The 14684-nt window shown below is 37.0% G+C and overlaps 1 protein-coding gene across 1 annotated transcript in view; it reads left to right on the forward strand.

The window, feature by feature from the left end:
• Positions 1-14684, forward strand: part of ANTXR2 (ANTXR cell adhesion molecule 2) — a 149220-nt gene that overhangs the window by 52859 nt on the left and 81677 nt on the right. The window contains exon 11 of the mRNA XM_053901463.1: positions 6496-6574. Within this exon, the coding sequence (XP_053757438.1) occupies positions 6496-6574 (79 nt within the window). The remainder of the gene's footprint in view (positions 1-6495; positions 6575-14684) is intronic.

Genomic DNA, 14684 nt, shown 5'->3' on the forward strand with positions numbered 1-14684 from the left:
TTTTGTATTATCATTTTATTTTTACTTTTTTTTGCTATTAATAGGGGATTTGGCTTTTTTTGGATGAAAGGCACTAAAAATGAGTGATTATTTCCAAGTATCTTTTCATTATTTTATTAAAATATGCAAAAACAGTTAGAAAGGGATTATTTTCAGGGTAATACTGTAAACATTTGAAGTACAGCTTCAGGTGTGATGGCCAGCACATTTCTGAATACAGCTTTCTGTTCTTTCTGAAATCTAGCAATTTCCCAAGTGCAATGTTTGTTTTAGTATACACATATTTTGAAATATCTTAAAAAGAAATTATTTTATTCAAGAACCCTTTAACCACGTTAAAAAGATATCCTTAGATAAAGCATTATTTACATATATACTTATCACTATAAGTGAAATCTAGTGAAATCTTTATTCACAAATATGAAGACTTATTTTTCGACTCTTCATCTTTATATGCACAAAACTAACTTTTAAAAAGCTCTGCAGAGTATTTAATAGTAGCACTTGATTTCAAAATATCTTAGGTCACCATAATTTTTATAACTTTTTGAGTTGTTGCCAGCTTAATTTTCAGTACGTGCAAATTGGAGGTAAATTATTTATTACTTCTGGCAAATACCTTTCATAATTTTATTTAATTTTTTCATCTTTTTTAATGGATCATAAAATGGCATCTTTTATTGGCTACACAAGAAGTCAGTAGTAAATGAATACTTTGCAAATAGGCTACCATGGATTGAAATGTCAACCATAGTTCATGGTGTGTGAAGTTTCTTAGATCAAAGTAGCTCTAACATATGGCACTGAGCTATTCTGTTTGGGAACTCTCCTGCATCTTTAAATAAACTCACTGTGACCATTAGGACTTATTGAATTTTATTTACTTAATTATATATCACAATACTATTTAATAATTCATGTGGAATGAATTTAGTTTTATCACTATTAATTGAATACCAGTTAACATTAAAATGTACTTCAAACAATTTTTTTGCTATGGTGAGTTGTTTGGGTTTCTTCTGTCCTTCTACTTTGTTTTGTTTTTTTTTGTTGTTGTTTTTTGTTTTTTTTGTGCTTAAATGAGCTCTAGACCCAACATGGGGTTTGAACTCACAACCTGGAGATCAAGAGTTGCATGTTCTATGGAAGGAGCCACCCAGGCACCCTGATCCTTCTACTTTGAAAAAAAAAAAAATATATTCCAAGGATGGAACCAAGAGTGTATTAAGATATTTGTGAGAAATTCTGAACAATGTAGAACCAATTTATAGAAAAGGATGTTGGAAGTTTTCAGTTCTTAGCCTGATCTTCCCTAACCACCCTGCACTAGGCACTGTGGGCCATCCCTGTCTCAGAAGGTTCTCCCTTTGTCTTTCATGACTTTTTATTCTCACCTAGCTGGCTGTTTCTTCTCAGATGTCACTGCAGGCTCCTCTTCTTACTGTCCCTTGCTCTTAGTTATCACCATGGTTGGCATGCTGATTCATAAATGCATTTTCTCCAAGGCTTCCTTTTCTTGCTGAGGAGCTCCAAATCTCAAGACAAGATCTTTTTCTTAGCTCTAAAGGCACTATCCGAAAATCCATTATGCAAAAGTCTACTGCTTCCCTTGGATTTCTCATGGCCCATTCAACTTGACGCTCCCAAGTTAAGCCTAGGTACTTCTGTTCACACCTGCTCTGTTTCCTGTATTTCGTATGCAACCCACCTCACACCAAGATAGAAACTGTTAAGTCATCATTAACTATTTCCTTCTTCCTCACCGTTAACATCCTAAATGTCCAATCATTTTTATTTTAACTCCTTAAGATCTCCCAACTTTCATTTTCACACCACCCTTATTGCCACTATTTTAGTTCATTTCTACTTTGGCTCTAATGTGAAATATACCACGACATCCATAAATGGTGTTTCTACTGTAGAATCTACTCTTCCAGTCCACGTTCTACACTGTAAAAAAGAATGATATTTGTAAAAACACAGTTCTGCCAACATTTCTACATAATTTAAAAACTCTTAAGACTAATTCCAAATGTCTAAAGATGGCATCCTGGCTTTTTCCTGATCCTTTCCTACTCCCTTTTCCAGCCTCAGGCCATATATTCTCACTCTCACATCTTGTGATGCTGCTACATTGAATGGTTTTAGCTCTTGACTGTTCTGTGCCTTGCTTACCTTCCAGCCTATCAAATAGCCTCCTTCTTCGTGGATCCTCTTCTAATCTCTTTTCCTTATTATCTCCTGGTCATTATTTAGGATTCATCTTTGAGTGACTTCCTGCAGGAAGCCTTTGTTGATGTCCCCTTGGCAAAGCTGAACAAGTTGTATCTCTCACAACTAGGTCCGCTAGTACTCCTGTGCTTATACCTCTTTTAGTTAATGTCACACTCTATTGTAATTGTTTATGTGGCTTCCTTTCACTTACATTGTAATACTGTGTTTTATTTGTTACTGCAGTCCAGTTACCAAGCACAGCCTAGCTTGGCCTATTGTAGCAATTTGTAAGTATTTGTTTAATTAACTAGTAATAGAATGATTGAGTGATTAAATGAATCATGAACTTATTGGCAAACATTCATAAACCAATTTAGAGTGCAGTTTTAGGTTTGAGGTGTAAACATGCAGCCCAACACAGCTATGATGTTGGGTTTAATCAGATGATGTTTTGTAACAGGAAGGAAATAACACTGAAACATTTCTGTACAGGAACCTGGTTGATGTTATATACTAGGCAGTTTTTGAACAATTTATCTGTAGTTTTACATGGCAGTGAGTAGAAAAGTTCTTTGAGCCAAAAAGTGTTAGGTAATTATTTTATTGCTGCTAGATATTCTTCTGTACTATCTGTGTTATATTTTCACTTGGGTCTAAAAGGTTTATATAAAAGTACCTTGTTATTCTGAATAATCTGTTAGAAAAATAGTCAAGTGTTACAGTAATATAAGAATAACTGCTGTATCCTATGTTGGGTATTTTATGCTTATTATTTTGCCAAGCTCTCTTACCCCAAACAACTCTGAAATAGGTAAAATTATCCCCATTTTACAGATTGAGGAATGCAAGGTTGAGAGTACAGGGACTAGGCTTCAAACCCAGGACTCCTGATTTCTCAACTTGTGGGCTAGACCTCTCCCCTTTTATAATTTTAATTGATTCTTGGGACAAATGAAAAATGAACTCTCCCCTCACCTCTCACTTCTGTGTGGAATTAGGTAAAACCAACATGGCTTTCATACATTTTCATCCATAACAAAGTGTCTATCAACTGTGAGTGTGGGTTCTACTGTTAGTAATACACTAACCAGAAGTAGGGGTTATGTAGGAATGAGCAATGCATAGATACGAATGGAAATGACATAAAATAAGATGGCAAACATTAAATATATGTATTGGAATTTTGAGTCAACAAAAGGTCAGGGTATTAGGTTTGGGTTAGAGGGTGAGGTGGCTTTACCAATCTGCATGCAAAGGAGCAGCATACCTTTGGGCAAAGGTATCATTCATGTGCCAGTATCATACCAATAATTTCAAAAACGTTTCACTAAAGAAACAACAACATTTAAATGCAAGAGTAACTTTTGGAGCGTGTTTTTTGTGTTATCTTAGCAGTTAGTAAATGCCATTCTAGTTAACCATGAGCAATATGGTAAGTGTATTAGTATGAGCAATATGGTAAATGAATGTAGTAAAAACCTGGAGGAGTGTTACTCAGCTCTTGCCGATGAGAGAAATTTAAATGTAAGATTCTCACATATTTATCAGAGATGAAAGAAGTATGTGGCAGAAATAAAAGAAGCACTTTGACTCCAGAGTCAGAGAAGTTTAAGGTTTGGGCAAGTTACCTTTGTAAGCTTCAGTTTCCTCTCTTGGGAAGTGGAGGAAATGCTGCTGCCTAGCTCAGAGGGTCTCTGTGAAGATTAAATGAGAGGAGAGCCGTGTGTCTGGCTCGTGGTAGGGACTCGATAAATGCCATCGTTATCAATGCTGCTGCTGATGGCCATGCTCTGCTCTCAAGAAGGTAAAGATCATATTGTTTCAGTTGAGTCCACATGTCGAAAGAAACATCAGGTGCCTTTCCATCTGTGGAGACTTGTCTCAGTTTTATGTGAAACCAGCCACATGATACTAGACTGAGTTTTGGAGATAGCTGCAGTTATATTGGCTGCTTAGAAGATCTCGTTGGCATGCATTTCTACTAGAGGAAAGAACTTTGTTGTAAAATAGATCTTCTGTTCTTATTCCACTTGGATAAGCATTAAAATCCTTTTTTCTTTTTTTCTCAGTCTGGAAGCATCAAAATTTTTAATGTTCCCTTCATTAATTAGAGAACTGGTTTATTTCTGGTGAGTTCTAAGTGCCAGGTTATAAACAACTTCAGTCAGTATCTGCTGAACGCATAAAAGTTGAATCAGTAAGATTATTTGCAACAATCATACATTATTGTGAATCAGATAGTCCCTTCCCCCAAACTAATACCATACTTACCATGTCATATGCTTGCTGGTACGTTTCAAAGTAGAGGAATTGGGAACTAGGAAAGATTATTTTTGGATTCAACTCTGCTTAGTCTTCAAAAAAAGTAAATAAAACAAGGCACTTGGTTCTGCAGAATAAGCAATTGGGTTTAAGTTTTCTTTCTTAAATAAACCACTTGGCATTCTGTGTTGAACTAGTTCAAAAGTTCAAACAAGTTGATATAAATATCTTAAGTTCTCATTCTTTTCTGGATATAGCTAAACCTTTTTTTTTTAACAAAGTATTTTGAAGGGAATAATTTAAAGAAATATTTTGAACAGAAGTATTACTGATTTTTGAAGAAGAGTTCAGCTTCAGGTCTGCTAGGAGTATCTTTCCTGGTGTCTCTTGTTCCTGTGTGAATCCAAACTAAATATCACAGTGAGAAAAGAAACACACTAAGGACTCTGATTTCAACAAGCTTGCGTGGTCTGATGGAAAGACTTCAAGATTAGTTAGAACCCTAGCTTTACCACTTTAGGCAAGGTAATTAGCATTTCTGGGCCTGACGTACCCCATCTGCACAACTGTGAAACTGCTGCTTTCTTTAAGGGCTGTTGTGAAGATGAATGAGATGATGTTCATAAAACGCCTAGGCTGGGTATCTGGCACATAGCAGGGGCTAAATAATATTTCTCATCCCCCATCTCTGGCATCGTAATTGAAATTTTACCATTGGTTTAAGATTGCTTCTCTTTTATCAGAATTCTTTGTAAGTAGTAGTGAATTTGGCTTTCAATTCAAGGAATAGAGAAGAAAACTTCAAAATATAACATTTTGTTGATTCAGAGTAATTCAGGCAAAGTTTTTAGCTATTAATTCTTGGAATTTAGAATATTTTCGGGGAATGGGAGCATGGCACTGTATAGAAGTTAGATTACCAAAATGTTATCTACTACTTTCTGCTTTAATGAATGGATAGCTTTGAAATGTTGGCATTCCAATTATTATAGGATAATATACTGTGTAAACTATTTTGGAAAAGGGCTGTTTCCTTAATATTTTAAAATCCCCTTGTCATTTTTTCCCCTTTTGATATCTTAGACCTATTTTTTAGAAAGTTACCAACTCCTGGCTGGCTGATCACAAATAATTACTAGAATCTGAATTAATGTAATTTTAACTATTATTAATTATCTTCAAATTTGAAATCATGTTTCCAAAGTAAGAGCTGTATTCTAATTCTGATGTATCTTAGCCATGAAAAAAAGAAATTATTCTTTCTTCTTGTACCTTTGTCAAGATATTTTGATGTCCTAGGATCGTCTACAACAAATACCTACATGGACATTGCATTCTTGTGTTTCTTCAGTTTCTCTCTCCTGTATTATCACTTTCTCCATATTTTAACCTTGAATGGTTTATTATTTCCAATTATTTATTTATTTACCTATCTATTTTTTAAGAATTTTTTTTAATGTTTATTTTTGACAGAGAGACAGAGCGCAAGTAGGGCAGGGACAGAGAGAGAGGGAGACACAGAAACCAAAGCAGGCTCCAAGCTCTCAGCTGACAGCTCGATGTGCGGCTCAAACCCACAAACCATGAGATCATGACCTGAGCAGAAGTCGGACACTTAAACTACTGAGCCACCCACGTACCCCTCCAATTTTTTATTCTTAATAATCTTGTGATGGTAGTAATGTCTGAAGACAGGGGAAATATGGTAAATAGGATCTAAGTGGGTTTTTTTTTTTTTATTCTTTTTAGAGTATTGGGAAGACAGCCTCAGCATTTCTCTCAAGGAATTTTTTAATGTTACTATTTATGTTAATCTTTCTTTTAGGAACAATTAGATCATTTAAGGAATTTGCCTCTGGCTACTAAGTAATGACTGGAGCTAAGAAAGAAAAAAGTTGGGATAACTGATCAAAAGTAAACATTCTTGCTTGTTTTGAATTATATGCAGAAATAAAAATCTCCCACAATCCTCTCGTTTTTAATTTATTTTTAATTATTGTTTCTTTCATTTTCTTTCAGAACTCTTGATGTTTCAGTGAGCTTTAATGGAGGAAAATCTGTTATCTCAAGCTCATTGATAGTCACAGCCACAGAATGTGTAAGTAAAAAGTTGCATAAAGTTACTTTTTAAAAATGATTCCATCCAGAAATAATTTACAGATTCTGAGTGCTGTTGCATATTATAATAAGGAAGATGCCAACAATGGCACTGGAGAGCACCACAAGGAAAACTTTGTATAGAATTCATTCTAGATTCTGTTTTTTTCCTTTAGTCTCATTAAAAAGAGATTTTAAGATAGGATAAGTTTTGTTCTGATATTCATAAAATTCAGAAGTCATTTAAAATCAAAATAAGGTAGGAGAATGATTTTCAAATGAAACATTTTTATTAAAACATTAATTATCAAAATGGAATAATTTTTTTTTGTGTTATGAAGGTTGGGTTATTGTGTCTAAGACATTGATCACATTTTTGAAATTATGAGTGTATTTTAATGGTGAGCTCATATTTTTGTCCCTTTTAAATGTTGGTGCTTTCTAACATGAGTAAATAATTTGAATTCAATAGTTTGCTATATCTTAAGTTTGAAACTCTATTTTAGTTGAGATGATTGATTTGTATTACCTAAGATGCAATAATGTCAAATGTAAACTTTGTTATTAAGATAGTGTTTTCCTTGTAGGAACTTTTTAGGGTTCATGGAAAGTTTTCATATTCAGTTGAACATGAAAACAGAAAGCACTAAAAGGGACTGATCACATGGCTATTATTTTTATGAGTATATTATCTTTGTAAAAACTACAGTAATCAAAGCAAGAAACCCCAAATTCTTGCCGTTCAAAATACCAAAATTACAAACCAAAACATTTTCTCACATCTCATGGTTGCATGGTTTTATATTTTGATCTTCATTTTTAAAGAAATGTTTTTATTTTTATTTATTTTGAGAAAGAGGGGGAGAGAGAGCAGGAACGGGACAGAGAGAGAGGGAGAGAATCCCAAGCAGGCTCCACGTTGCCAGGGCAGAGGACTTGAATCCACAAACCATGAGATTATGACCTGAGCCTAAATCAGGAGTCAGATGCTTAACTGACTGAGCCACCTAGGTGCCCCTTCCTTCAAAAAACAAAGTAACTCAATATTATCTGTATAGAGACAGTTGTCTTTCTCACTGTAAGAAAACATTGCAAGGAAAACAAACATCCATAAGGACCTTGGGCCACTACTAAATTTTCTGGATAACTCTTTATCAACACCTGTCTCTGTTTGAAAATATCTAGGTTTTTTTTTCTCTCTTCATTTGCAATTCATGTTGCAATTTGCAAGTTTTCTTATCTCTCAGGATGTGGTTAGATTACAAATTACGTAGTTTCTCAGTGATTAGCTCACTAAATGATACTCTTTCTCTGTCCTTCCTCTTATTCTGTTCCTCTAGCCATCTTTTCTCATCCTTGTATAGGATACAAAGACTTGTGTCCCATAGGCACTCACAATTTTGGTGTACAGGGAAGCTGAGGTTAAATGACTCATTTTTGAATTTACAAGTCATGTACTTTTAAGGGAGTCTTCTAGGTCTTTCTGGTTCTCAGGAGAGCACATTGTGACTCAAGGTAGTTTAAGAGTAAGGTGATTTTAGAAAGAGTGACATCGGTTGTGTCAGAGATGGAGAGAGTGAAGGTGCAAGTTGTAATATTAAGTAAGGGATCAAAGTAATTTTTGTTGCAAACGTGAGATATGAATAAAGACTTGAGGAAGGTGTGAACGTGAACCCTGAAGACCACCCAAGGGAAGAGTGTTTTATGCAGCAGGAGCAGTTAGAACAAAGCCTAAAGGGTCATTCTGTCTGACAAGTTTAAAGCAAAGCAAGGTGGCCAGTGGGATGGAATGGAGGTATCCTGGGAGAGCAGGAGTCTCAAGAAGAGTAGGAGAGAATGGGGGGGGGGGGGGGAGGGGACTGATTGTATAGGGTTTTGTAAGTCATATTAAGGACGTGAGTTTTTCTTCTGAGTGAATTGGGGAGCCATTGTAAGGTGACATGATATGACTTAATACTTTGAAAGGATCATTCTGGCTACTGTGTATAAATAGATTTTGCAGAGAGGGGCAAGTGTGGAAATACAGAGACTAATTCCTTGCCGAATTCAGTAATCTAGGAGAGGGGAGAATGGTTCCACTAAATGTGAGATGGTGAGAAGTGATTGGATTTGAATACATCTGTGTAAAGGTGGAACCTATGGGATGCCTAGACAGAGTAGATGTGGGTGTGAGAGAAGGACATTCACAGTAATTCTTTATTTTTTATTTAAAAAAATTTTTTTAATGTTTATTTATATTTGAGAGAGACAGAGACAGAGCTTGAGTGGGGGAGGGTCAGAGAGAGAGGGAGACACAGAATCGGAAGCAAGCTCCAGGCTCCGAGCTGTCAGCACAGAACCCGATGCGGGGCTCGAACCCACGGACGGTGAGATCATGACCTGAGCCAAAGTCGGATGCCCAACCTACTGAGCCACCCAAGCACCCCCACAATAATTCTAAGTGTTTTCACATGAGGGACTAGAAGAATGTGTTGTCATCAGGTAGAGCAGTGTTTGGAAGAAGATGAGGACTTCTTTTGTTTTGGAATGTTGAGTGAAAGATGTCTATACAGCCATTTCAGTGGAAATATCATAAAGCAGTTGAATATACAAGTCGGGAATTCCAGAGAGAGGTCTGGGTTGAAAGTACACATTTGGGCACTGTATAGAGTGAAGTAGTCAATGAAATTCCACATGATTTTTACTGAAAAAAGAAAAAGAAAGTGACTTTCAAGAGGTTAGAGCAAGAAGAGAAAGAGCACCAGAGAAAGGTTTTGTTTTGCTTTAATTTGGAGAATAGTTGACATGCAGTATTGTATTAGTTTCTGGCTGATTTGATATTTACGTACATTTCGAAATGGTGACCGCCATAAGTGTAGTTACCATCTGTCACTATACAGAGTTGTTACCATATTACTGACTGTGTTCCCTGTGCTGTACGTTATATCCCCGTGTTTCATGTGTTTTATAACTGGAAGATGGTACTTCTTAATCCCCTTCACCAGTTTCATCCATACCCCCAAATCCCTCCCCTTTGGCAACCACCAGTTTGTTTTTGAGAAAGGTTTTGTATTCATGGAGGAATCAGGATAAACTGGGTCCTGAAAGGAAAGCAGGACCTAGGCAAGAAGAAAGGAGGGAAAAGCAGATTACAGATGAAGAGAAAAATGAAATTGAGGGTGGATGTATTTGATTGGAGTGAAGATGGGAGGGAAACTTGAAAATAGAAAATTTAGACCAGATTATCAGTAGCCTCAAAGAAGAAAACAACCAGGTGGAGTTTAGAGTTCATCCCATAGGTCTGTGGTTCCTAAACCCCAGTGCACAGAAGTCAGTGCTGAAATGAAAAAAGAAAAGAAGATGGATTATATTTTTCATAATGCTAGATTTATTCAACTTGAAAGAATTCTTTTATTCTGAAATTGTTCTTTCTGCCACTTTAGTTTTGCAATATCCTTTAACTGAAGAAAGGATAACTGTAATAATTTGTTGGATCAGCCCTTCGTTCGTTTTTTATTCTCTCCTTCCCTCTCTCTTCCCTCCTGGCTCTCCTTTCTTCTTTGGAATGGGAGAAATATGTAGCAATAAAGAAAAACTGCACTCAACAACATTAAACAGGTAAGAAAGACCTTATTCAAGGTTATTATAAGGGTGCCTGACTGGAGCATGTGACTCTTGATCTTGGGGTTGTGGGTTCAAGCCCCACATTGGGTATAGAGATTACTTAAAAAATAAAATCTTGGGGTGCCTGGATGGCTCAGTCGGTTAAGCGTCCGACTTCGGCTCAGGTCATGATCTCACGGTTCGTGAGTTCGAGCCCCGCATTGGGCTCTGTGCTGACAGCTCAGAGCCTGGAGCCTGCTTCAGATTCTGTGTCTCCCTCTCTCTCTGGCCCTTCCCCTCTTGAGCTCTGTCTCTCTCTCTCTCTCTCTCAAAAATAAGTAAACATTAAAAAAATAAAATAAAATAAAATAAAATAAAATAAAATCTTAAAAAAAAAAGATTATTGCAATAGGGGAGAGATTGAACTCAACAGAGGTGGGACAAGGGAGGGGAAGGAATTGCAGGCCACCTGTATATGCTAACTGGTTTTACCCAAAATAGAAATAAACTTTCTCTTATTTTACTGACAGGGGGTAGTGTTAAAATTTGGAGCTAGGCACCCATGAAGTTAGGCTACTGCCCTTCCACAGAGACTGGGAGATAGGGTTACCATCTTGTTTGGTGAATACATTTCAAAGGGGTAGCTCTCAGGTTGAGAGAGACCTTCCCCCTTGGATCTGTAAAACTGGAAAGAGACTTAAATATATTTCAAAGAGGGAGAGAAAGATTTTGCAATTAGAAGTTTTCTTTTTTCTTTTTTTTTTTAAAGCTATGAGCACAGTGCCAGACCATTCAATATTTATTCAATCAAGAATGCTAATTCAGCTGTATATAAACTAATAGGAGGAGACAGATATGCAAACATATCAGGGCAATGGTATTATACAACAGATAACATTGTTATCTGTGTGAAGTAGGTATTATTTTTTTTTCAATATATGAAATTTATTGTCAAATTGGTTTCCATACAACACCCAGTGCTCATCCCAAAAGGTGCCCTCCTCTATACCCATCACCCACCCTCCCCCCCCCCACCCCTTGCAATTAGAAGTTTTCTAAAGTAGATTCTCTCAAAAAAAGGGAGGTCATGGACCTATTGCCAAGAGGAAACTTATCTGAAGTTTAATCAAGATGAGGAAAAATGTAAGCCTTTGTTGGTCAATAGAATTAGTGAAGTGAATGAGAGAAGGAACAGTTCAAGAAATGGGAAAACCAGGACACTTACTATATAAAGGAGCCGAAGGAAGATGGAACTCCAATATGAAAAGAAGGCAGCATTAAGTGCTTCAGAGAGGTGAAAGAGGAAAGGTCAGAGGGGTCACAGTTACCTTGATGCTTCAGTCTAGGTTGATGATGTATAGTTTTCTGTGGGAATTTTATTATTCCAGTAATTATTATAGGATAGTAAATACTATAATTTTCATTATTGTATTGCTAATAATCATAGCATAATTCATTTTTCCTATTAGAATAGTCATTGTTTTGTACTCAAATACCTCTATTTGAGGTAGTGTGTGGTAGTGATATTATATAACATTTGAGATGTGAAAAGTGAGACCATTGCCATGAGATGCTCCTGCTGATGTGTGCATTAAATCTCTTTTCAAAACAGACTAGGATAGTGGGTAAGATGATGATAAACACTCGGGTGTTGCATTAAGTGGTATTCAGTCTGTCAGGCATTTTCAGATATGATGAGATGCAGTTAGTAGTATTACTCATTCTAGGATGATGCTTTTGGCTTTCACAGATATTTGAAAGCCAATGAAAATAAAACACCATTGCTTTGGCAATCGATTAATCCTCATAGAAATCCCACAAATAAAGCAGCCCTTCTGTGTGCTCCGAGGGCATCCAGGCTCAGTTCTGTTAAGACACTACGTCACTGAACTGTAATTTCCTGTTTACTTCTGGGCTTTTCTTACTTGTTTCGAGATATTGACAGCAGGGCCTGTCTCACTCCCTGCCTTCCTCCCAGTGCCTGGTCCTTACACAGGGCTTGTGCTCCAAAATTATTTGTTAAATGAATGGATGTAGATCTAGTTTACAAGTGGGAAAATGAAGCTTCGATGTATGAGATTTAAGATTAGGGCCCAAGGAGGGCTTGTATTTAGACAGTCATCTCTCTTTATCTATGTCAGAAGATCTGCTAAATGTGTCTCTGCTTAAAAAAAATAGTGAAAGGTATCTTTCTTCCCCCTTTGAACCACTGTTCTGACTCTTGACATAACAGTATCAAAAATGTTTCTTGAGCACACAATGCCAGACACTGTGCTAAGCACTATACATGTGCTAAGCACTTTATGACTTCATTTAATACTTAAAACTTAAGAGGAGGCTCTTACTGTTACCTTAGTCTTACAGATGAGGAACAGAGAGCCACCTCTTATCTCTCCTACACATATATGCAAACACATCAGAAGGTGCTTCTTCTATTCGGTAGACCCAACCCTCAGCAGGGGGTATGGCTTGATGAGAAAGAACATCGGTTGATTTTAGCTCTCACTGCCCCTGAGAGGGGGGACATGGAGCCTGGAGGCTCTAAAGGTTAAATTATCTGCTCATATCAAGTAGGTGACAGAATCAACAATTGAATCCAAGTCTGTCTCCGCCCACCCTGGCCTGACCACTTGTGCAATCTGCCATTTGTAACTAGGTCCTATTTGATTTATATAAAACAGGGGTTGGCAACTTTTTTTTTTCCTGTAAAAGGTCAGATAGTAAATATTTCAGGGTTTCAGGGCTACACAATTTCCATCACAGCTACTCAACTCTGCCATTCTAGCACAAAGTCATCTGTAAATACTATGTAAACAAATCCATGTGGCTGGTTCAACAAAGCTATGTACACTGAAATTTGAATTTTATGTAACATATTCTTTTATTATTATTGTTATTTGAGAGGGAAATGGGAGAGGGGCAGAGGGAGAGACACAGAGAGAGAGAATCCCAAGCAGGCGCCATACTAAGTGTGGAGCTTGATGGGGGGCTTGATCCCACAACCTGGGATCATGACCTGAGCTGAAATCAAGAATTGGACAATCAACTGGCTGAGCCACCCAGGTGCCCCATAACATTTTTGTTTTTGTTTTTGTTTTAATTTCTTTTGGCTATGTAGTAAGATAAAAGAAAAAAATCTTAACTTGCCAAGGGTCTTATGAAACACATGAGCTGATTTGGCCTTTGGGACATAGTTTGCTAATTCCTGATATCAAATATCCCAAAAGAATCCAGAACATGAAATCATCACCCATTCTGTTACTGATTTTTCTTCCCTGAACTCTAAATACATAGAAACAAAAATTGTGGAGACCCATTTCCCCTTCTCTGAGTCTCTGTTTTTTGTTTTTTGTGGTTTTTTTTTTGTTTGTTTGTTTGTTTAATGTGGCTGCTGTGATTAATTATTTTCTGGTAGCTTACAACACTTTTGAAATTTTTGAGTGATTCCTTTCTCATAGTTATTTTGCAAGTACAGTACTGACTGATTTGTTTAAAAAAATTTTTTTATGCTTATTTTTTTTTTTTTTGAGACAGACAGAGACAGAGTATGAACGGGGGGAGGGGCAGAGAGAGAGGGAGACACAGAATCCAAAGCAGCCTCCAAGCTCTGAGTTGTCAGTACAGAGCCTGATGCGGGACTCGAACTCATGAGCAGTGAGATCATGACCTGAGCCGAAGTCGGACGCTTAACTGACTGAGCCACCCAGGCGCCTGTGACTGATTTGTTTTTGTACTTCTATGATTCTCTCAGCTAGAATTTCACTTACATTACGCAGAGTGAAGTTTTTGATTGGAAAACTTACTTTTAATGGAGAAAAGGAAATCATATGCAGATGAAATTCAAAAACTTAGTGTGTCCAGCATGACTACAAAATATGTTCTTTCTACCCCACTGTCGAGCTCAAGGCTCTGGTATGTCCTCAGTTAACCCTTAAAAGAGTTTTGGCTTCATAGCTATAACCATCATCTGGGTAGTAAGTCTTAAACTGGACTCCTCAGCTAACTTGCACAACCTACTCTTCACAGACATGTGAGAATGCCATTTTTTTCAAAACTATGGTTAGAAAGATTCAGTCCAACAAATAGCCAAAAGAAAGGGTATCCAATAAATGGACATTAATCCAACAGATGTCCAAGTCTCTCTGTATTAAAAAGAACTACCACTTTTGAGAACTTTGTGTTTCATACCCTCTCTTCAGCTTCTTCAGGTGCTACTAAATCCCCTCTACCTATGTTCCGCCCAAAGTTGTCTTTCTCTTGTCCTTGCAAGAAGCCACTATTTCTACTATACTTTCTCCCTGCGCTTTCTTACTTCCTTAAAGTGGTCCTCTTAGAACTATAGACCAGGTTAGTCTCTACTTTTACTTGTCTCTATCGTAGTTGCCTTCCTTGCTCAACCCTTGCTCAAGGTTTGTCTCTCCAACTAACCTGTGGGCTTCATGAAGACTTGTCCAACTTGGTAACTTTGGCACCTACTTATTTAAAAAGTGGCTTGTAGTTTCTGCCTGTGACACAGATCTATGTGTCAT

Source organism: Panthera pardus, unplaced genomic scaffold, assembly GCF_024362965.1.
Source record: "Panthera pardus isolate Hobbes unplaced genomic scaffold, ASM2436296v1 HiC_scaffold_13, whole genome shotgun sequence".
In the NCBI taxonomy this organism is placed as follows: Eukaryota; Metazoa; Chordata; class Mammalia; order Carnivora; family Felidae; genus Panthera; species Panthera pardus.